The sequence below is a fragment of the Brassica oleracea genome, chromosome C1, assembly GCF_000695525.1.
Source record: "Brassica oleracea var. oleracea cultivar TO1000 chromosome C1, BOL, whole genome shotgun sequence".
Classification (NCBI taxonomy): Eukaryota; Viridiplantae; Streptophyta; class Magnoliopsida; order Brassicales; family Brassicaceae; genus Brassica; species Brassica oleracea.
The window spans coordinates 28,790,704-28,814,751 of record NC_027748.1 but is presented as its reverse complement, the minus strand read 5'-3'; the positions used below and the strand labels follow the sequence as shown (position 1 = coordinate 28,814,751).

The 24,048-nt window shown below is 36.3% G+C and overlaps 2 protein-coding genes and 1 long non-coding RNA gene across 5 annotated transcripts in view; all 3 read right to left on the bottom strand.

Annotated features, from left to right (window-relative positions):
* Positions 1 to 3,392: 3,392 nt before the first annotated feature.
* LOC106303193 (putative G-type lectin S-receptor-like serine/threonine-protein kinase At1g61610) lies at positions 3,393 to 6,723 on the bottom strand. 2 transcript variants are annotated; one of them, XM_013739551.1, is made up of 7 exons: positions 5,303 to 6,723; positions 5,067 to 5,210; positions 4,760 to 4,971; positions 4,450 to 4,660; positions 4,147 to 4,384; positions 3,923 to 4,070; positions 3,393 to 3,837 (listed from the first exon to the last, which is right to left on the bottom strand). In XM_013739551.1, the coding sequence occupies exons 1-7, from the start codon at positions 6,597 to 6,599 to the stop codon at positions 3,538 to 3,540; spliced, it is 2,550 nt and encodes an 849-aa protein (XP_013595005.1). In that variant the 5' UTR covers positions 6,600 to 6,723; the 3' UTR covers positions 3,393 to 3,537. The 2 variants fall into 2 exon arrangements, with proteins under 2 accessions (XP_013595005.1, XP_013595045.1); XM_013739591.1 differs by having other exon boundaries at positions 3,538 to 3,837; positions 5,103 to 5,210; positions 5,303 to 6,599.
* A 1,684-nt stretch (positions 6,724 to 8,407) lies between these two features.
* Positions 8,408 to 10,342, bottom strand: LOC106298299. Of its 2 annotated transcripts, XR_001261465.1 has the most exons (6): positions 9,868 to 10,342; positions 9,497 to 9,773; positions 9,349 to 9,414; positions 9,126 to 9,250; positions 8,880 to 9,040; positions 8,408 to 8,663 (listed from the first exon to the last, which is right to left on the bottom strand). It is a non-coding gene; the product is annotated as an uncharacterized LOC106298299 (long non-coding RNA). The 2 variants fall into 2 exon arrangements; XR_001261464.1 differs by having other exon boundaries at positions 8,408 to 9,040.
* A 13,015-nt stretch (positions 10,343 to 23,357) lies between these two features.
* Positions 23,358 to 24,048, bottom strand: part of LOC106336699 — a gene marked incomplete at its 5' end in the record, with an annotated part of 8,670 nt that continues 7,979 nt past the window's right edge. The window contains 1 exon segment of the mRNA XM_013775617.1: positions 23,358 to 23,584. Coding sequence (XP_013631071.1) covers positions 23,358 to 23,584 — 227 coding nt within the window.

The following is a 24,048-nucleotide window of genomic DNA, read 5'->3' as shown; positions in this document are numbered from 1 at the left end:
GGGTCCAATTCAGGTATTTCGGGTCCTTTTCGGGTCCTAAATATCCGGACTGACCCAAATCCGAAATATACCAGAAAATTATGGGTATTTTACGGCTATTGAAATTATAGACCCGAACCGACCAGGACCCGACAAGACCCGACCCGGAACCGACCCGAAAAATTATAAGTACCTATATGGATCTAAATTTCTAGGACCCGAAAGACCCGGAACAGACAAGACCCGACCCGAACCCGACCCGAGGATCCGGATGCCCATGCCTAGTTCTTCGACAATCAAACAAACAAACATTTGGTAACAGGTCGCAGTTGGCCAATATATTTATATTCTAGAAATGAATTGAAATAATCCAAAAGTAACAATACCAACGAGTAAAAGGAAAACCCATGAATCGCATTTGACACGAATGACAATTGTTAGGAAAACAATATAAGGTTCTTAGTTCTTCGTGATACAACGAAAATAGAAAATAAGATAATTATGGAGATCAAATGTTGTGTTTTATTAATCTTAAGAGCACGAGTACAACTTATTAGTCTATAAACCCTAGTTCTACATGTCCGCATCTTAGTCGAAAGTGTTTCAGTCTTCTAGGATTTTAGACTCCTTTATATAGGTAGCTTTAGGCGAGATCTCCTTTAGATTTGACAATATCCTAAGATATGAAATATCTTTCTATATCTAGAAGTTTTCATTTTACCCCATATGCAAGAAAAATGCACTATCCAAAGGCCGAAAGCTAGAAATCCGGAGACAGAAGGTCCGCGTCCTTCTTTACCTAGGAGGATTTGCTCTTGGCTTAATTATCTCCAAAATTCTGACCGAGTTCATGTTTGAAGTCAGAAAATAACTTGTACTTATATGATGACCTGAATAGTACCTTCGCAACAAGTTCTTTATGCCTTAGGGAGCAGAACATCATGTAACGATCCGCTCCAGGAATATTTTTGTTTATAAAAGAATATGTCCGAGAAAAGGTTGAGTTGTTTAGGCGTATATTTTTCTAAGTGTCAGAGCACTTGTAATCGATGTTAAAGGAATAAGAAGATGGTTTTATCTAAGTATTGAATGTCTTTTGTTAACTAAAATGATATTGGCATAGACCAAGGGACGATAAACTTATCATGGAACGATTGAAGTCTAATTAAGGGAATAACGGGCCACAAAGCCAATTAAGAAAGTTTGGCCGTTGGACAATGTGGGTTCCAAGTAAGACAAGTTTGACTAATTTATCGCAATGGGATTATACAACAGGAAGTTCAGTTATGTAGGAGTCAAATAAGGAAAGAATCGTAGAGACAGAGTCGAGACATTTATGGTAGGATTTGACCATGACAGATAAAGAAACAACATTGATACTTGATAGCCTGTCGTAGTGAGGAAGTATACAGAACGTTATAAAAAGGATGTTCAACTCTCATTTCTCTCACTACTCAGAAAACGAGTCGAGAGAGAAATTAGAGAGGAGAAACGAGTCGGTAGAGAGAGAGAAGTTCAAGAAGAGGGATCGAGCAAAGAGGGGCTGAGGAGTTTATCGCCGGAAAATCCTAGGAAGTTCAGAGTCTTTGAATCTTTGAGATTTAGCTAAGGTGAGGACTTGATTTGTGGCAACTTGTTAGCATAATGTTTTTCGTAAATTTGATCTGAAAATACTATGGTATGGGAATGAATGTTGCGTTTATAGAATTTTTTTTCTTTATTCCTCGAAGTGATTCTTCAGGGTTCAAAGAACGTTCTTCGGGTTCTTTGAATATGGCATGTTAGATTATGTGTAATGATGGCATGGAATTTTTTATGTCAAAAACGTAGGATTTGATCTGAAATGAATTAACATGTTAAATGGAAAATGTTAAGAAAATGGAATAAGAATGAAAGTACGGGATTACGCAGATGGACTTACATAAGGAAATTACGCTTTGATTTTAGGCTGTAAAAAGAAATAATGATTGTATTTTGGCTTCGGTGCCTTACGAGGGACCTTTGGGGCCGTTGGCCTCGGGCCTTACGAGGGACCGACATATCAAGTGGCTTCAGGCCATGTATGATAGCTACGGGACAAGAATTATAGCTTTGGGTCGTGCATGATTGGCTTTGGCCGTATGTGACCTTTGGAGTCAAAATAAGTAGAAAAGTGTTTTAAGTAATGAAATGTGTAGGAATAACTAAGTTAAAAATGGCTAACCGAAAGGAAAATGGTTAATTATAAGGAATAAATGAAATGTTAAGTTGCTAGAATGAAATTCCTTGTTTGATGTTAGATATGTTAGGGGTTGCATGTAGGCTGTTTTGAGCATTCTTATTGAGTATTTTTGCATGCTCATGTTTCCTTTTCGTGATGCAGATGAGGAGTAGTTGTATGGACCGAAGCGCGAGACTGTGAAGACCAGCATGACTGGGTATTCATAAACATGGAAGATTTTATAGAAGCCTACAAACTTTTTTCTTATTGTCCACGTTATTTAACTCGGTTCTATTAATAAAGTTGCGGTGTTTTATTATGTTACTTTGTGAAAAATTCTTCCAGTTTTATTTTGAATTTCCAAAGACTTTCCAAAGATTATTGGGTCAGGATGTTTCATGTTGCCTCCGAAACTGCCTAGGGTGTTCATGAACTAGGAGGAACCTCTTTTCTTCCGCTAGGTAAGTTGAGAAGTCCAACATAAGGCGGGTCAATCACATCGAACCTCATCAAACAACCTTACTAGAGATGTTTTGTTGCAAAAGCGTATAGTTCCAAGAAAGCCTTACCGGAGTCTTTTAGCTTATTGGTCTACTAATACTTTGTTGGAGCATTCTTCTACTTCGCTTTGGTGATGAGTTTTAATCTTTGCTCTAAGTTTCATCCTCTTAATTATTATGTAGTTTAGTCATGCTCGGTCTTGTGCATGTGATGAGGGTGCATTTATACAGGGCCTTTACAATTTTTGACTTTTTTCTAGCCTAGATTAGAGCCGAATAAGTTGACAAAAAAAAAAGGGCTCAATATTTTTAAAGTTTTTTTTGTATGCGGAAAAATATTTTTAGCTCAGGGCCCATATAATACTTGAGACGGGCCTGAGTTTAGTTTAAGTTTGTGCCAAAATATTTTCTTACGTGAAACTGTAAAAGTATTGTCGTCTCCGAACAACTTGTTTCTGCCAGTTTAGCTTTCAAGGAAATCCTTTATTTTCCCGACGATCGGTATCGCTTTTTAGTGTTAAAAAGTCGTGTGGACTTTAGAGATTAATAAATAAATAAAGCATGAAGTTTAGTTGAAGTGGCTTTAGAACCATATGAGTTGCATGTCTTCCACATGCTCCAACATCTATTATTTGGCATTCACAAATCACAATTAAATATGCTGACCCCAAAAAACAGCTAGAGTATAAATCCGATTTGTTTATTTTCCTCGACAATGTTCAAATTCAAGCATGTATTTGAAAATGTTAAACAAGACGAAAATTTATTATGTACAAAAGTTGAAAACTAAGAGACTTCCGGAGAGAAAAAATGAGAAGCAAAAGAGCATTGGGAAGAACAACTAATTCATCAAAGTAGTTATCTACCAACAACAGTGGTCAAAGTAATATCGTTAACCGTAGCAACATCCTGACCTTCCACGATCTCGCCGGAGTTCAAGAACGAGTGGAAGGTAGGCTGTCTCGGTCGTGGAAGGTTACTCATTCGGCTCTCCAACATCAATAAAACCGAACCTATGTTTGGTCTGTATATTACCGAGTCTTGTGTACACAACATCCCCACGTGGACGCATCTCATTGCTTCGTTCACGTCTTGAGTGTCCTTCACCGTTGGATCTATTAGCTCTTTGGTCTTTCCTTGGCTCCATAAATTCCAGGCCTGAGTTTTTGTTACGTCCTTTAGAACATTAGTTTCTTGATTTGAAGAAAAAAGGAACCAAACCTAAATATCAAGAGAAACTTACATAGCCGATGAGACTTCCATGTTCAGACCCTCGAAAGCTAAAGTTCTTGCTTCCACTTACAATCTCCAGTATCAGCACTCCAAAGCTATACACATCAGATTTGTCTGAGAACATCCCTTCCATTGCATACTCCGGAGCCATATAACCACTACACATTTTACCAACATCAAAACCATAAGAGATTGATAAAGAAGAGAAAACAACAAAGAGGTTCGCTTAGTTACTATGTGCCGACAACTCGGATCGTGTTGGCCTGATCTTGTCGGTAGTTGAAGATCCGAGCCATACCAAAGTCCGAAATCTTCGGATTCATTTCCTTGTCAAGCAAGATATTGCTAGATTTTAGGTCACGGTGAATGATTTTTAGTCTTGAGTCTCTATGCAAGTAAAGCAATCCCCTCGCGATTCCTCCAATGATATCCCATCGTTTCTTCCAGTCTAAACTTCCTCGTTTACCCTCATCTGCGCAAAGGACTAGTTATATACTCAATCCAGAAAACTTCCAAAATTTTTTGTAGAAAACATACCGAAAAGGAAACTGTCCAAGCTCTTATTTGGCATGTATTCATAGAGAAGTATTTTCTCATTGTTTTCAATGCAACATCCTACTAATCTAACAAGATTTCGATGCTGGAGTTTGGCAATCAGTAAGATCTCGTTCTTGAATTCCTCTAGCCCTTGCTTGGATTTCCCTGATAATCGCTTCACCGCGATCTCTGTGTCCCCTGGAAAGTTTCCCTGTTCAAACACAACACAATTGTTAGATAAGGATTAAAACTTTATCACCAACATTAGTCTCTCAATAAGATTACTACTAGTAATATTCCATTGCTTGACCTTATATACAGTACCAAATCCGCCCTGTCCAAGCTTGTTTTCTTCAGCGAAATTTCCTGTTGCTAAGGCAACGCTGTTGAAACTGAAAATGGGAAAATCTGGTGTGTCAACTAGACCCCCTACCAGAACTTGGCTCGTCGAGCTTGAGGACTTCACCGAGTAGTCTTTGTTCTCTTCGAAAACTGGAAGGTGTTTATTCCTCCACAATATAGCTGCATATTTTTAAGCTGATTTATTCTATTAAAAATAACGAAAAAAATATTACATGACTTACAACCAACAAATAATTGATCATATATGCACGTACTCTTTTTAAAGCAATGTGTGTGACTAGAGACTTCACCTTTAACTCTTTTCTTGAACTTGCACAATATCCAAATGCATAATACGAGCAAGAAGGCTCCTATAACACTTAAAATAATGATCCATAGCTTTGAGTTTTCCTTCCCACCTACTCACACAACAAAAGAAGTCCAAGTATTTTAGGATCAGTTATGTTTAATCTTTCAAAATGTATTATGACTACTCAAACATTTTACAGACCTAGTTCAGATTCTGCTAGCCGGATGTTAATAGACTGTCCACCATGCTGAAAACGCTCCATATCTATCAAATCTCTAGTCCAAATCATGCATCCGATCCCTCTAACAAACGCATAAGCATTACACAAGCAATCCCTGACGCATACATCTTTACAAGTCTCTGAGTTTCTAAGGGAAACAAATGATCCAAAATCAGGCAACTTCATTCCCCTAAGTTCCATGAACTCGTCTTCTCTCAGACTCTGGCTACAGTTCAATGGCACTCTTCTTTTGCAGCCACCCGAGAAATCTCCATCGTCCCACAGATTCTGATTCACCGGCTCAAACCCATCGATGCAACTACATTTACCGGAACCAAACTCTTTGCTCTCATCACATACGCTGTAATTACCGCAACGGTTATACTTCTCACATTCCGTGCTCGGTTTCAACAGAAGCAAAGTCCAGCTCTTGGCATCTTTGTTCCATCTGAACTGCTCTATTACACCATCAAGCGTAATCTGAAACCTTAGCAAGTCAGAGCTATCTGACGGAACATACGTGAAGTACACGCTACCATCTCTTTCAGGAGGAGAAGAAAGCTTAAAGCCGTAAATATAGTTCGTGACACGGGACATATCCGGTATACCGGTAAAGATAACCGAATCCCACGGACCGCTTCGCCATTTCCTCGTTTCTCCTTCCCAAATCACAATCTCTGGTGGTCCAATAGGATCAATCCCTAACGAATACCTTCCTGGTGAAGGATCAGTTTCGGACATCCATGGTGTAAAAGCGCGATTCTCTCCGCTTGTTGGGTTCACCCTAACCCTCATACCGGGCAAGAAAGTATCAGTTGGGTTGTTAAAGCTCTCCCAAAACCTAGTGTCCCTGTCTGAATCTGAAGACAGAACCAGATCCCCTGTTTCCAATAGAACAGCAACGGTATTGTTCAACTTGGGCGGCACGTTTGTGGACCAAACGGTGTTGTTTTCTCCATCTACGACCACCAAGTTCCCGTCATCTGCAAGCTTCAGAGTTCCGTTGTGATCAGACAATGGCCTCTCTCGGTTTGCTACCCAGACAATTGTTTGAGGTTCGATGTTCTTGTACCAGATTCCGACATACCTTAAGGTTGAATCTTTCGGGCTGAAGAATCCGAGCTCGAAGACTTCTTCCTCGCTGATCAGTGTGTCTCCGTCTCGTATGGTGTTGTTTCTGGTGATTGAGGTGCTTGTGGTGCAAGATACGATGCTGCATAGTTGAAGCAAAATCAAAAGGGTCGAGACCAAAGTAAGGTTTCTTTTCAACTCTGCCATATCTGACAAGATTTGATCCTCAGATATCTGTATATTTCATAAAAGAAATTAATGGAAAGAGCAAAAATAGTGGCCGTCGAATTTTATATCTTTTTGTAAGTTTGCTGATTTTTCAGGAAGACTATACTAATTGGTCTTTCCAAAATTAGTGACTTGTATTTGTTTTCGTATAAAAAGAGATTAAGTCATGAATATATATGTATTTATATTCTAGAAACGAATTGAAATAATCCAAACAAAATACAGTACCAACGACTGAAAAAAGACAACCAGCGTATCGTGTTTGACTGTTGACGAATGACAACATATGAATTTTTCACGTTTTTATTTAGACTTTTAATGGAGAACTGTGACTTGCAAGGCCAGAAACGTTTGTGTCAATCAATTTTTATCTTCTTATTGAAGATGCGATTTCTTTGGTTTGGTCGTTGTGAAAATCCAAGATTTATTATTCCACATCTATTTTACTATTTTTCTTTTTCGAGTCTTTGTAGTTACTAGGGGTTGTCCGCGCGAAGCGCGGAGATTTTGGTTAGATGTGGTTTGTTTGTTTGATTTGGGTGTTCCGAGTAATTGGATTACAATGATCTAAGGTTTTGACAACGATGTAGAATAGCTGGTAGTTTGATATGTTGCAAGTCATCCAGTTTTGCGTTTTGTTTTAAGTTCTGTGTTTCGATGTGTGATTTTTGGTTGTAGTGTAAAATATATGTTGTATGATTATGTAATATTGGTTTGGGATTTATATTTAGTATTTTAATCGTTAATTGTTTCCTGCTATGATATTTTGTTGAGAACTTTGTTTTTTCTTTGAATTATTTAAAATATTAGTGTAATGTATACACAATCACAATAGGCAAATTTAAAATATTTTGGCAATTTATATATGTATACGAAAGTTCAAAATATTAGAAACCTGATTATTAAATTTTTGTATTAGATTTTTGAATTGTTTTATTAATATGATTTTAAATTTTTTGGCAAGAAACATAACCGGTATTGAAACGTCCATTACATATGAGTTTAGTTCGTGTAATTTAAAATTAAACTACGTTGAAGATGTTTTAGTTTATTAAAAAAATCTGTTATTACTTAGAAAAAAGAACAATATGTATTTCAGGGTTATCTTATTGTTGACGTAGTCTATTCATTGAGGCCAAGCTTTTGTTTAAAACAAAGACAATGGTGACAGGAGAATAGAAAGGTTGGTGGGGATGGAGTAGCCATTCCGACCTGTGATTACCTTCTTCAAACGCACATGCAATGCAATGTGGGTTTCAATCAATAATTTGTTTGTTTTTCCCTTTAGTCAGAGGAATTTTTATAATCAAGTACTCTTTAATTCTTGAAAGAACCATTGATAGAATGAGCTAATTTATCTCATAGGCTGTATCATTTGTTGGACTTAATATTGCCATTTTTCTTAAGTATTGGAGGTTTTGGTAGTTGTTAATGAAGTCTGGGTAGGCGGCATCAGTTAAAGAGCGTTCTCGCTGTTCTGAATTTGGGATCATGAATTTAGTAAGCATTGCAATCTGATCTCCTTCTCTGTGTTTATCAGATAGACTTTCCACAGTTGCAGCCGTACCATTCCAAACTTCCAATATCCAGTCTGCAAAGTTCCTTTCCTTCTTTTGTAGATGCATATTAACTGTTAATCTGAACATAGTTGCAGATGTCCAAAGACTAATGACGCTAGCACTGTGCCTGCTATAAATAGAAAGGTTTTTAACGTGTCTTTTTGTTTTCTATGGCAGTTATTATACGTAGCCTTGTTTTCTTTTTTAATGTTAAATAATAAAGTCTTTTTTTGCCTATGCGTATTACAAACTGGAAACTTTGATAACGGTTTAATAATTTGACGACATATAATCAGTAGTTTCAGTGAACGCCGGTTGGATTGATTAAATAATGCACATGATGTACTACTGGAGTCATTATGTGAAGCTCATATGCATCTCATAACATTAGTTGAGGCTGTTGATATTCTTAGCATCGTACTTGTTATTCAATCCATCTTACGTGTGCATCACAAGAACTGAGAATGAAGCTGTGGAGGACCTCCTATCACCATTTGCAGATATCATGTGAAAACCGTAAAAGGAAATATTATAACCAAGTTTACATGTTATAAGCAGTGAGAGACAAACTTATTCGCTACAGAGATTATAATATAGAGTATTATGTAGTATATGTCGACCAAAATAAACATAGAGTCATAGTAACATGAAGCATATAATAGGAAGCAAACAAAACATCGAGTCGGGTTTGGAAGACAACCTGGAAATGGTATGTGCTAAGAATATGGACAACGACATGTGTACACCTCGCTTTAAAAGTATGAGAGATAATTTAAGTACTCCTCAAATAGATTCCGGCTTGCGGCCACCTCATTGTCAAAATAAAAAAATGTCCCAAAAAAGCATTGAGGTAAAGTCGACCTGCAGATCATTTTTTGAACTTTTTTTCTTGGTTTGAGACATAAAAAACGTGAATTTGTCTAAATATAATACCAAAACTGCTCACCTCCTACAAACTTGGGGTTGATGTTGGTTGCTACCATCACTTTTGGATGGACAACACCAGCTTCCAGCCTCTTGTGGAGGAGCTCAGCAACACTGTCAAAAACGCTTACGCACAAAGTTGCATCCCTGCCAAGTAAGGACGTGGTTTTTTAAGTAAATATCAACTCTGGTTATAAAGATACATATTAAAAAATCACTGAGTAATAGTTGGTCAGATATATTACTTATATACTCGGATGTTAACCATTGTCTGACTGTGATCCTGATATCGCATACCTCACCAATGATGTCTAAAAGATATGGTTATATGGTATGAGATGTCTGAATATTTAAGTTATGACTACAGACATAGTAAGGCTGGTGAAGACTTACATGGCAGCTCGACGTTAGTATTAGCTAAAGACATGATTTGCTCAACATTTCGGAACCTGGACATCTCACTAGGGATTGGATTAGCAACCGCTGGCACTTCAACCATCTTTCTAAACTCGTTAAGACGGATGGCTACAACAACGGAATTACAAATCTTGAAATGATTGTTGCTTCTCGCCACATCGAAGCCATTAAGCTCGTTCATAGTTACCTCCCTAAGAAGATCTCAGAATATGTTTAGGCGATGAACATATACAAATGTTTGGATGAGAGAGGACTGCAAAAAAAAAAGAGATTTGTAATCAGTAAGAAGACATTGTAAACATAGACGACATAACAACAAAGACTAAGACATAAACTGCTATAGATACCTGATCATCAAAGACAAGCATATCAGATGCCCATTAGTTCACAAAGCCTTCTTGACATTCCTTTCTTTGCAAAATCAAATCAGAGTAGGCGTGTGACAACGGTCCGAGTACACGCCCTGGCTTCAGCTTGGAAAGAGAGATCTTGGAAGTGGCCATCGTTCTTGCTCGAGTGTGTCTGATTTTAGGGTAGAGAGGAGCGATGAATCTGCGGGAACCATCAAGCCAGAGATGCCTATTTCTAGGTTCGAAATCGCGAAGAAGCTGAAGAGGATGAAGGTTTTGAAGTAATGAGACATAGTGGGGATCGAGTTAACAGAGATTGATTGCAAGGTTTAATGGCTTCAGATTTAAGTGAGGTGAAGCCGTTACTGAGAAGTAGGGCACGATGAAGAGAAGGCTGGAAGTTGGCTGTGAAGATAGTTAATGAGTTTTCCTAGGGTCTGATATCAGGTCTAGCTTTGTATTTTAGAGAAACGGGATCGAGACTCCCGATATAACCGGACCCGTATCAACATACTTTTTTATGGGCTGCGAAATGGTTTAAATGGGCAGGGAAGGTAACTTAACTTTTTTATTCCAAGTCCAGTCCGCGATTACCTGGCAGATTGATTGGTGGAGAATATTTATGCCCATGTGGCACCCCTTAGAAGCTCCCAAATTAACCTCTTTTATATAGTAGTGACTAGTACTAGCCTATCTAGTACCATACTATTATATATTAAAAATTTTTTTTTCCTTTTCAAAATATTAATGTACAGTAATATTTCTATTAGTTAATATTAATTTAGTCTAATTATAAATCTATTACTATAAAAAAGGGTTTGCTTCTCTCACAAGCTTCCACGTCATCGTCCACATAGGAAAGTCGTGCGTCTTGGAGTCGCCACGTGTCCACTTACGCAAAACGTACTGTATCACTTAAACTGCAGCGTGATGGGCTTTGATCTCATGCTTATATTTGTAAGTTTTTTGTTCATGGTGTAATGAGTTTACTGGGCTTTCGTTTTAATATTAAGAATGGCAAATATCCACTCCAATAGAGAGCGACATCTCCATTCGCTTGCAGAGTCTTCTCAGTTTAGGGTTTCATCGTCTTATTCGATCTCTCTCAATTTAGGGTTTCATATTCTTCTTCGATCTGTCAGTGGGTTAACCAGCAATGGAGATTCACATCTCGCGTTTGACGAATCGGCGTGAAGAGAATCTGTGCTCTGCGCCGTTAGCATCGAATCGTCTTTAGTTTGTAGACGTTACGGGATCTATTGATTCATTGTCTTTTAAGTAACATCTTTAATTAGTCGTCGCAAATCAAGGAAGACGATTCATTCAATGATAATTATCATAGTTCTAGGCGGTGTTTTACATGTATAAATAGGCAATCCTGCATCCATTGAGCACCACCCTCACATTTGGTGATAATCAAAAGAAATTATTTGAAGAGTTCTTTTTTTGTTGTTGGTGGTAATGGCTAACCCATCTGTTCTTGGTGGTAATAGCTAAATAAGAGGAGATCGAGAAGAAGAATATGGAGGTTTTGATGCAGCTCAACCCGTGATCGCTGGTACACCGGCGCACGATCACAACGACCTAGCCGTCTAAGGCTATTTCCCTTTTAAACGTTGGCTTTGTTTTTCTTTGGATTTTTAACGTTAAAACCCCTCAACTAAGTTTGTTTTGGGTAAAAACCCCCAAACTAAGTATTTAATGAAAAAACCCTCGAACTAACGTTATTTAATGAATTAAACCCTAGCAGGTCATAATTACCATTTCTACCGGTAAATCTTTAATTTAGGGGTTTCTACATTAAGTAAACATAGTTGAGGGGTTTTACCATTAAATTTTTTTTTAAAAAAAAATCAAAATTTTATAATATTATTTAAAAAATAGTAATTTTTTTTTGACAACATAAGCGAGAACTAAGTAACTAGACCGCGCGATTCAGAAAGCCAAACCGAAAGTATTGAATCGATATATAACATAGCTGAAGGAGAACTCCTCGCACCACTTGCAAGCTTGTCCGCCATAGCATTTTGTGCTCTTGGAATATGTCTGATCCGGAAGTTAGGGAAGAAAGTCTTACTGCGTCTAAATTCTTTATATAATTTTTGTTATATTTTCTCGGTTTTTACATACATTTTTAATTTTTACATATATAATATTGATGTTAAAACACATCAAACTAATAAATTTACAAAAAAAAATTAAAAATGTTAATTTTGAAAATTTAAGTTACTAATTTTTAGATAATATTATAAAATTGATTTTTTATTTAATTTTTAATGGTAAAACCCCTCAACTATGTTTACTTAATGTAGAAACCCCTAAACTAAAGATTTACCGGTATTATTGATAATTATGACCTGTTAGGGTTTACTTCATTAAATAAAGTTAGTTTGGGGGCTTTTACGTTAAATACTTAGTTTGGGGGTTTTTATCCAAAACAAACATAGTTGAGGGGTTTTAACGTTAAAAATCCTATTTCTTTTTATAGCAGGCTTTGTTTTCCTTTTTCAATAGTTATCCTTTACGAAAAGGACTTCATTAATCCATTAAGGATTATGACTTTCTAAGTAGTATTTATAGAGAACTAGCCGATCATTGTAAGGCACGCTTTGATTAATAAGAAATATAGAGTTTTGGTTTTAAAGAGCTTTCGAGCACTGCGAAGAGTATTCGCGCCCTATCTTCTTGTTTTCGAGATTAATTCGAGAACATGTCACTAACTTATCAATCAAACCTTTGATCCCTAAGTTCTATAGCTTCCGCTCTCCATCAGATGGTATCAGAATCAGTACGTTCCGGGAAAGAAATTCTTCTTTTCAATGACAAAGAAAACAGGAGGCTCTAGCGGTGATAATCGGGATCAACACCCTGAAGGAACCCTAGCGGATTCTACTGAAATACGAACTCTTCTTGTCGAGATGCAGACGGCAACTCAAACTTCTATCCAACAACTAGGCGACACGGTGAGCACCTTGGCGGATCGCATTGAAGCTTTAACCACCGCAATAACAGCTCGTGTGGACCCTCAAGCCCAACATGCTGTTCATGCTCCGCCCCAGCAACAACATCCGCTCCATCTACCGCCACCACAACAACAGAACCTGCAACACCATCAACAACAGCATCAACTTCCACCGATCATACCTCACCGCCAACAGCAGCAACGTTTTCAACGACCACAACAACATGCTGAGGCACGACCTCACGACCTGCTCGGCGCCGAAGACGAGGACGAGCATCATCGACGCGTTTATCGTGATGACTTGGTACAACGGAATTACTTTGATCATCGCTGGGAACAGAGCTTTAAAGTAGACATACCTTAATTCCATGGAGGACTGAAAGGCGATGACCTAGTCGACTGGTTGATATCCGTCGAAGAAATCTTGGAGTTCAAGCAAGTCCCACTGAATCGTCGTGTTCCTCTCGTAGAAATGCGCTTTCGTGGTCATGCTGCTACATGGTGGAAACAACTGAAAACCACACGGTCACGGACGGGTAAAGAACCTATTAACACATGGGAGAAATTAACAAAGCATTTGCGTCAAACCTTCCTCCCACACAACTATGAACGGACCATGTGCACCAGATTACAGAACCTTCGTCAAGGTTCCCGTAGCGTTGACGAATACGTAGAATAATTTGCATTGTTGTTAACTCGCAACGAAATACACGACAGTCAAATTCAACTCGTCTCTCGCTTCATAGGAGGTTTACGCTCTCAACTGCAGACAGCTATGGCTCAGTTCGATCCATCAACAGTAGGTGAAGCTCATCATGGTGCTGCCTCGTTTGAACAACAAACACGGTCGTCAAATTGGACGTCACCTTCTAATCGGGCTCGCAGCCAAGACTCTTTGGGTAGCAACATATCTTTTCTCTCCCTTATACCACATAGCTGCCATGAGAGTGAATGGTTGTAAATCCACGTGCTCCTCATCACGATGATGTATTGGGCCATAATTTTTGAAAGCCCAATTGTCACCATAATCTGTAGTACGTGCGATGTCCAGCGCCAAGTTGTTGCCGTCCACGACAAAAAATCCATATTTTTGGAGAGAAACTTCAACATCTGACGCTTGGCTGTGAGATTCATTGTCTTCGATAAAGCTCTCGTCAACTTCATCATCATCCAATTGAATACTTGAGCTCGTGCATCATCAATCTGATTTTAACGGCACATCCATTGTTGATGTGGACAAACTTGTTGCTGAGCTGGTGGTGGCTGAGCATGAAAAACGTGCCGGATTTGAGGATCAAAGCGAGTGGTCAAGCTTGGTATCACGCGTGAAACACACCCATCGCCTTACACTCTTGGATGGCTTGACTCAAGTGTCAATTTACGTGTTTCACAGCGCGCCTTCATCTCCTTCTCCATTGGTCCTTACTACAAAGATCGTATTTATTACGATATTGCATTGATGGACATAAGCCACTTATTGCTCGGAAGACCATGGGAGTATGACCGCAAGATCATACATTACGGGGCCGATAACATTTATCAGTTCACTTGGGATTCACATAAGATCTTACTTCTTCCATCCAAGGATTCACCCCCTCTTAAAACCCCGCCTGTCTCTACCCCTCCGCCACAAGCGTCACCATCAAAACAAGCATCATTGATCTGCTCGTACGAGGCGCTCAGATCAGAGCTCCACGAAGAAGGTATGGTGTTTGCCTTAGTCGCAACTCCACCAATTCCTCTCCTCTCCGCGACTATACACGACAATATTGCTTCCTTCCTCAACGAGTACCACGATATCTTCCCCGTAGACCTGACGATATCTTCCCCGTAGACCTGCCGACATCATTGCCTCCACTACGAGATATTCAACACCAAATTGATCTTGTACCGGGCGCAACACTGCCGAACGGTCCTCATTACAGAATGAGTCCAGATGAACATGAGGAACTTCGCAGACAAGTAGAAGACTTGTTACGCAAGGGAAATATTCGGGAGAGTTTGTCTCCATGCGCTGTGCCTGCTCTTCTTATTCCCAAGAAAGACGGAACTTGGCGTATGTGCGTTGACAGCAGGGCTATCAATAAAATTACAGTTCGTTACCGCTTTCCGATCCCGCGCCTCGATGACCTCTTAGACCAAATCGGAAAGGCTTCCATTTTTTCAAAAATTGATCTTAAAAGTGGCTACCATCAGATTCGGATCAGACTGGGAGATGAATGGAAGACGGCGTTTAAAACTCGCGAGGGACTCTTTGAGTGGCTCGTTATGCCTTTCGGTTTGTCTAATGCACCAAGTACCTTCATGCGTATTACGAATCACGCTCTTCGACCTTTCATTGGGAAATTCGTAGTTGTCTATTTTGACGATATACTTATCTTTAGCTCCTCCATGGCCGATCACTTATCACACATTCGTGATGTCCTCGCCGTCCTCCGTCGAGATCAACCTTCTGCAGCTAAGCACAAGTGTGAGTTTGGTGTTCCTGAGGTTTTGTTTCTTGGATACGTGGTGTCGGGACAAGGCCTCGCCATGGATCAGTCTAAGGTAGAAGTCGTCCGCTCATGGCCGGTTCCGACGACCGTAACAGAGATTCGCAGTTTCCATGGCTTAGCGTCGTTTTATCGTCGATTTGTAAGCCACTTTAGCATTATTATGGCACCCATTACAAGTTGTATGAAAGAGGGTCGGTTTCATTGGACGCCAGAAGCGACTACGGCGTTCGAGATGATCAAGACGAAGCTCACTACGGCACCCATTCTCGTTCTCCCTGACTTCTCCGAAACTTTTGAGCTTTATTGTGACGCATCAAAGCTTGGCGTTAGGGCGGTGCTCAGTCAACGAGGTCGTCCAATTGCTTTTTACAGCGAGAAGTTGGCTGGTGCTAGGCCTCGTTATAGTACGTACGACGTCGAGTTTTATGCGATCGTACAAGCCATTAAACATTGGCGCCATTACCTGGTCCATAGAGAATTTATTCTCTTTACGGATCATGATGCGTTACGTCATCTCGATAGCCAGGCAAGGTGTCCGCTCATCATCCTTCTTGGATTGCTTATCTCCAACAGTTCACCTTCTCTATTCGACATCAGCCGGGCAAATCAAACCGAGTAGCTGATGCTTTGAGCCGTCGCCACAGCGTGCTTACCTTAATGCATACTACAGTACCTGGCTTTTTGGTATTGGCTGATTTATACCCGACTGACAAGTTTTTTTGTCGCATATTTGTGGAAGCAATGAACAGAGTAACAGGCGACTATGCAGTTCACGATGGCTTCTTGTTCAAAGGCCTTCGCCTTTGTATTCCGGACTGTAGCCTGCGTTTGAAGATTGTTCACGAGTTACACAACGAGGATCATGTAGGACACGACCGTACTCTCCAGCTAGCTAATACGTCCTATTTTTGGCCTTCGATGCGATGGGATGTTGAACGTTTTGTCGAGCGTTTACATGTTTGTCAGCTGTCTAAAGGCAAGACGTCGAATGCGGGGTTATATCTTCCTCTTCCCCTTCCTACGCAACCGCGGACGGACGTAACCATGGATTTTGTGCTAGGCTTACCACATACTCAACGGGGTAACAATTCTATATTTGTTGTAGTTGATAGGTTCTCTAAGATGGCCCGTTTTGTTCCGTGTAAAAAGACGTTGGACGCTGTCAACATTGCCATCCTCTTCTTCCTTGAAATATATAAGTTGCACGGTTTGCCCCTTTCGATTTTCTCGGATCGTGATACGAGGTTCTTGGGCCATTTTTGTCGCTCTCTTTGGAAACTTCTAGGTACGAGTTTGGATATGAGTTCTGCATATCATCCACAAACGGACGGTCAAACCGAGGTTACTAATAGGTCTCTGGGTAATTTGCTTTGCTGTTTGGTGGGTGATAACATAAAGAGTTGGGATATTAAGCTTGGTCAAGCAGAATTCGCTCATAACCATGCTTTCAACCGGAGTTTGGGTTTCTGTCCCTTTCAAGTAGTGTATGGGTTAATTCCTCGTGCTCCTCTTGACCTTTCCACTCTCCCGGACCGCACTAGGACGCATGGGGAAGCCACTGACTTTGTTACCGAACTCCATGACGTCCATCGTCTCGCGCTTGACAATTTAGCCGCATCAACGGCGCTGTATAAACAAGATGCTGACGAGAAACTACGGGAGCTGATATTTCAACCTGGCGATTTGGTTTGGGTTGTACTCACTAAGGAACGCTTTCCGGCCAGAGATTATAACAAAATCAAGTCTCGAAAGATTGGACCAGTTCAGATCCTCGAGCGAATCAATCAAAATGCCTATCGTATTCAACTACTTTCTCATTTGCGTACTTCTGACGTCTTTAATGTCAAACATATCTTTCCTTATCAAGGAGATAATGATTTTCCTGATTCGTGGTCGAATCCTTCCAACCCGGCGGGACCTGATGCAGCTCAACCCGTGATCGCTGGTACACCGGCGCACGATCACAACGACCTAGCCGTCTAAGGCTATTTCCTTTTTAAACGATGGCTTTGTTTTCCTTTTTATAACAGGCTTTGTTTTCCTTTTTCAATAGTTATTTTTGTAGGACTTCATTAATCCATTAAGGATTATGACTTTCTAAGTAGTATTTATAGAGAACTAGCCGATCATTGTAAGGCACGCTTTGATTAATAAGAAATATAGAGTTTTGGTTTTAAAGAGCTTTCGAGCACTGCGAAGAGTATTCGCGCCCTATCTTCTTGTTTTCGAGATTACTTCGAGAACACGTCACTAACTTATCGATCAAACCCTTGATCCCTAAGTTCTATAGCTTCCGTTCTCCATCAGGTTTGGAAAAGGATTTAAGCTCAGCTTTATTGTGTGGAAGAAGAGACCGAGCAATTGGTGAGGCTTATGTAATTTTATTATCTTCATCATAATCTTATTTTTCTTCAAATTTTTGTTTCAGGATTTAACAATTGGATTGAACCAAAAAAAACTTTTTTTTTGTTTTGTTCCATAAAGGATCGGACTCTAATGTTAGGCCTAGACCTGAAGTGATCATCACGAAAGACATGATATAGTATATGGTTTTGGGGGCTTATCTGAGTTATGTGGATCAAATCTCTTTATACTTGATGTTATGAGAAGAACCATTTCTTCTTCTCGGTAATGTTATACTTGATGACTAAGAAGCTTAGTGGTGGAATTACATATCAGGAACTTGAAGGTTTAGCTGACCTCATGAGAAAAGAAGTTGCTTTGGCCAGGAAGGAGAATGATTCTGTTAATAAATAATTAAAGCCATTGGCAACGTAAGCTCTTGATACCTTAGAGCGTAACGAGTCAAGCTCCCAAGAAACTTGTGTACCTAACCGGTGCAGATGCAAGCTCTCCTGTTCGTGGGAACGGAACGCGTTTTAATTTGTTTACTGAGAACCAGACTTTTGCAGAGAGAGAGTAGTTTTCAGGCCAACACTTGGTAACTCTTACAAGGCTAATAACTTGAGTTTCATTATCATTATATGCTTCTTGATTGCTGAGTGCTGTTTTGTTGTGATCAGGTGAGTGAGACAGTTTCGGTGCACTGTGGGTTTTTAACGAGAATGAAGGGTTTAGAATTTTGGATGAGAATAAGAAGTATATGCGAAGTTTTCAAATTGTAGTCTCCGCATGTGCCTTTGGTGGGGGAGATAACCTTGACCAACCTATTGGAATGTCTAAGGCATCAACTCAAAAGGTTTTTCAATCTGATTATGTTGAACTGTTTTAATTTTTGAACACATCTTTAGTCTTTTGTTGAACTGTTCTATCTGCTGCATGCATTCCTGAATTGAAGTTTTTTAATTGTGAATTCAGGTTTGCTACGTATCGTTTTGGGATGATGTTACACTCGCAACGCAGGAAGCAGAGGGTCATAAGATTGGCGAGACTCTCTTTCGATAAATTCTTAGATAATATCATAAGTTTTATAAAAGCAAAAGCAACAAATATTCATAAGCCATAATAGTAAATGGTCATAAAAATCAGTAGAAGCAAAGATAATATGTGACATAAATTATTTTGGAAGTTGTCATGCTCACATGCGATATGTATATGGTATTATTTATCTTTGGCAGCCAGAACATTACATTGTAATAAAATTAAAGAACTTTCTTCGTGAGATTTATGAACTGAAGAACCTTATTTGTTACACATCATACCCTCTCTACATTGTTTTTTGGTCAAACACCCTTTCTACATAATTTTTATAAATTTACACAACACAAAAATCAAAAAGCAAATGATAGTTTATTATACTAACAGCTTAAGCATTTTAAGAAGGAAAACACACCACTAATAATGAGACATGAAATAAAATTGAATACTAACTGAATACAAAAAAAATATAAATAAATAAATAAAAGATATAATATGTTTGTAACAAACAATATCTTATAAGCTCTTTTGAAAAACCAATATCTTATAAGTTAAATCACAACCGCTTATATACGAAGTATATATATATATATTACATATAATTTGCAGCAAAACAATATTACGAAGTCAAAAAGACACATGAAAAAGTAACAGAAACAAAACAAAGTTATCATAACAAAAAACATTAAACTATCATTTTTGGCAAACATAATACTAACTAATATAGTAACAAAATATTATAATTAATAATTAAAACCACAACCTATATATTGGGTTAGATTTAAGAGGCTATCATTTTACATAAAACTAGATTTTGACCCGCGCAACCGCGCGGATGTTTGTTTTCACTTTTCTATACATAAATTATTGTTTTAGAACATAAGTAGTATATATTTTTAAAATTAATCATATACTTAGATATTTATATAACTATTTCTAATACAATAATTTTATAATTTACATGTTATAATTAATCAATTGTTTAAAATTGTATGTATTTGTCACTTCTTATTATATATTTATTTTACTGTATTTGCATTTAGTTATTAAACAAATAAATATATTTATGAGAAAATATATTTAAAAATTATTTTGTATTGAATTTATGCTAGATTCTGACCCGTCTTTCAAAGCTAGATTTCTTTTTACCAATATTTTATGCTTATTCATTTTAGATAATATATACAAAAGTCTAAGATATATTAATTTTTAGACATGTATAGTATAGATTGTTAATTTTAAGCTGATCTATCATCATATTATATATTTAAAATAAATAGTTTGTATTTATGAAAATAAAATTTATAAATTTATCAGTTGAATATAATTTTATCATATTTATTTTAGTATAATAATTTATTTATTTTTCATTTTATAAACGATAACTTAAAATACATTAAGTTATTGTTAAAATATTTTTACATAGATTTATTAGAATTTTTAAGATATAATGTATAAATATATTTAAAATGAAACTATATTATGATTAAAGTAGTTACAAAGATTTTATCTTATTAACTTTAAATAAATACATGTTAATTTTTATACATGTATTATATAGTTTGCTAATGTTAACTTATCTTACCAACGTATTAGATTTTATTTTTGAACATAAATATTTTATACTTAAGAAAATAAAATATATAAAATATATAAATTTATAAACTTAATACAATTTTATTATATTTAGCTCAATATAATAATTTTCTTTTAATATGATTAATTATGGTTATATAATAGATAAAATATTATAGAATTTTTCTTTTTTTATTTTATAAACGATAACTGGATATATTAATGTATAATAATATTTTAAAACTAATTACAAAATTAGTGAAAATATTTACATATAATTTTTGAAAATTAAGATCTTGTTAAAATATTTTCAAACAGACTCTTTGACCCTTTTAAAAAATATGTTTTTATATTTAAAATGAAAAGATATCAAAAGATATTATGATTAAAGTAGTTCAAAGATTATATGTGTTATTAGTTTTAATAAAATACGTTTAGTCCAAATTAAAAAAATTACACATGAAATAAGACATGACTTCTGTTTTAATACATAAGATATATAAGAATATAAAAACTATGATTACATATTATGCAACAATACTGAAAATCAGTGTCAAATGTATTTACTACAAACACACTAAACAATTTGTGTTCATACTTTAAGCAAGAGAATTCAAGTTTTTCTTTAAGAAATAAATTAGAACTTTTTTAAATTATAACCAATCAATTTAGCAACAATATCCAGGTTTATTTTCCTTGTAAATGTCTTTAGGTTTCTCTAACCTTTTGTAAATTCCTATTCTTTTTACAAGATCAATAAATTTCACATTTCATCAAAAAAAAAAAATTTAGTCTCCAGGTGGAACTTAAAATCAACAATCGTGAATTTTAAAAAGTCTCTTCTTTTCAAAAACCCAACAATGATAAAAGTCTATACACACGACTGACATAATATTTCAAAAGTCAACATAATTCTAATGATTACTGATAATAAATATAAAATTAAAATGAGAATGTACAATTGTAAAGCACAATTTAGTCAAACTCAAGGACCATAATATCAAAAAAAAAAAAAGAGATAATATCTTAGCCACCATAATATCTCATTCCCGACAATCATGTATGATAAAATGTTTTTCAACATATTATTTTATACCTATAAATTAACCAAATCTTTAAACCCACAAAACAAATATTTTGTATCATTTATTAATAAGTATCTGAAATTGATATCATTTGTTTTTCTGATAGTATTTATGTAATATAATATGATTTTTTTTATTGTATCATACACATTTCTTGAAAATTCAAATCTAAAACACAAACCACAAAATCATACAAAAAATAATAACTTAGATCATAAATAAAGTATATCCCGCCCCGCCCGTAGGGCAGACCGACCCTAGTAATAATTATAGTTCAATTTGAAAACCCTTTTACAATCCAACAACAATATATTGAAACATCATCTCCGGGTCGAAGACTCATTGATAAAAAATAAAACCGGTTTAGTCTAATATGAAATCCAGAAAATGAAAAAGATGAATATGTGCTCATTTGTGGTTTTCCAAAGTAAATTAAGATGTAAATTCTACTTCTTTCAAATACGATGCCTTTGATATTTAGCAAAAATAAAATATGATGCCTTTGATGTTAAAAAAAGTTGTTTAGAAAAGGTTTTTTAGTGAATAAAAGTTTACGTTTATTTGAAACAAAAAGAAAATATATGACGTCAATTGAGGTTACATGTGGCGACATTACTACTTTCATTTCATGATTGAAGGTGAATGACAAAAATTTGATGACGCTCAAAGTTTTGATGATGACGATGGTACGTGAAAAAAAATCTTACATTTTTAGTTAATCCTAGCATACCAAATTGACCCAATGAATTTGTTCTTTTAATGAATTTAAGTGCATGTATGCAAGATGAGGACCAATTATCTCTATCCCATGCAGGCTCATGGTGTAAGGAGGTTGGGGAAGACCCTTCTTTTTATCCTCCTTAGGATGATTTTTCTTTTATCATAAGGCATCTACTAATGTTTTTTATGGTTATGAAAGCCTTTTTTTGGAAAAAAAAAAGATGAGGACCAATTGTCTAGAAATCTAGAATTCTTCAAGTCTGAAAATGTTGAGCTGGTCGATGAAAATTCACAGAAAATTTAGAGAGAGTTATAACGATCGCTTTCAAAATATTTTTTATTTTCGTCATAAAAAGTTTAAGAGATTTTTTTGCAAATAAGTTTATATGTATCTGAAGTTTTTTCTTAAAGCATCTCTTAAAATAATGAAATTTCACGTTACAAAACGCAATTGTGGAAAATGAAAATTAGCCTAATTGTATTACGAGACATGTATTCATTGTGCAGGGATCACATACGTGCGAGAATTTGACAAGATACTAGCGATCGCTTGACTCTCGAACAATCACACCACCGCTTATATCTCCTCTTTCAACCGTGTTTGGTACAAACCCTTTTTAAACATGTTTATACATATTATTTCCTTTTACAAAGTACTAAGGCTAGGAGTTACAATGATTTACAAAAAAACAAAATACCAAGATTGGTTCTGGGGATAACTGAATGAGACATCTGCATTTGCCTTCATATTTTATATATTCAAAGCCGTCTTCAAGTCTTCTTTGCTCTGTTTTTTGATAATGCTCTGCTCTATAAGTTTTTAGTTGTTTTCTCCAAACTCGAACATTGACGAACCTCCAGTAAGTATTCTTGTTTACCTTTTGTTGATTAATATAATAGTATACACATATCACATTTCAACAAAAAAAAGCAAATATTATATGGTTTATACATCTCGGTATCACATGACAATAAAAAAACTATTTTATAACAAAATATCATATGGTTAACATATCTTTGATTATACTATATTTATAAACTTTATTTACTAATATATTTTAAAATTGAAATACTCAATTCTCCACAACAGAAATTAAAATTTATCATGTATGGTTAAGATTTTTGGTTTATTTTATTTATTTACAACTAATCATATTTAATATTTAATGAAAATAGTCCGTAAGGCTTAGAAATTTTAGTATATCATATCTCTTTATATTTTACAACATGACGAAGGCTCACTCCCACTTACATGCAAGTCTCTGAGTATGTCTAAATAAACATTTGACCAACAACACTCCATCTGCTCTTCTCAGCCCAAATCTCCTCCAGAAACACCAATTTGTCCATCTCTCTCCACTCCAGAAACACCCATCCTCCTTCCTCCATTACCCTTCTCATTCTTTCCACCACCAAGAACCTCAGCCCCACAACAGACACAAAACCCGTATTCCTTCTCCTCTCCCCCCTCAGTCCCCGAAAACCTTGAACCGAACAGTGTCATCTAAACCAATATAATAGTCATGGGCGAAACACGGAATATGGACCCTTTTATAAATTTTTTCTATATTTTTTTTTCACTGCATTTCTTTTAGCTTGAGCTCTAAGACCTGAAACAAATAGAAAAAAATATCTCAAAACTAATGGTGAGAGTACATATTTCTTATTTTCTTGTCTTTTAATAAGTAAACTAGATCTCGACCCGCGCAACCGCGCAAGTTTTTGTTTTCATTTATTTTTATATAAATATTTTGTTTTCAATTCTAAATTAGTATATATTATAATATACATGTGTCTATCAATTTTTAATTTTTTTCATGGAATAGATTGTTTCAAATTTTCACATGTATTTGTATCTTCTTCTAAATATATATATATTTGGATTATTAAAATCATAACTATATATATAAAGATTAGTAAAATATTATTTTATTGTCATATTCAAAGATATTGTAACATTTCA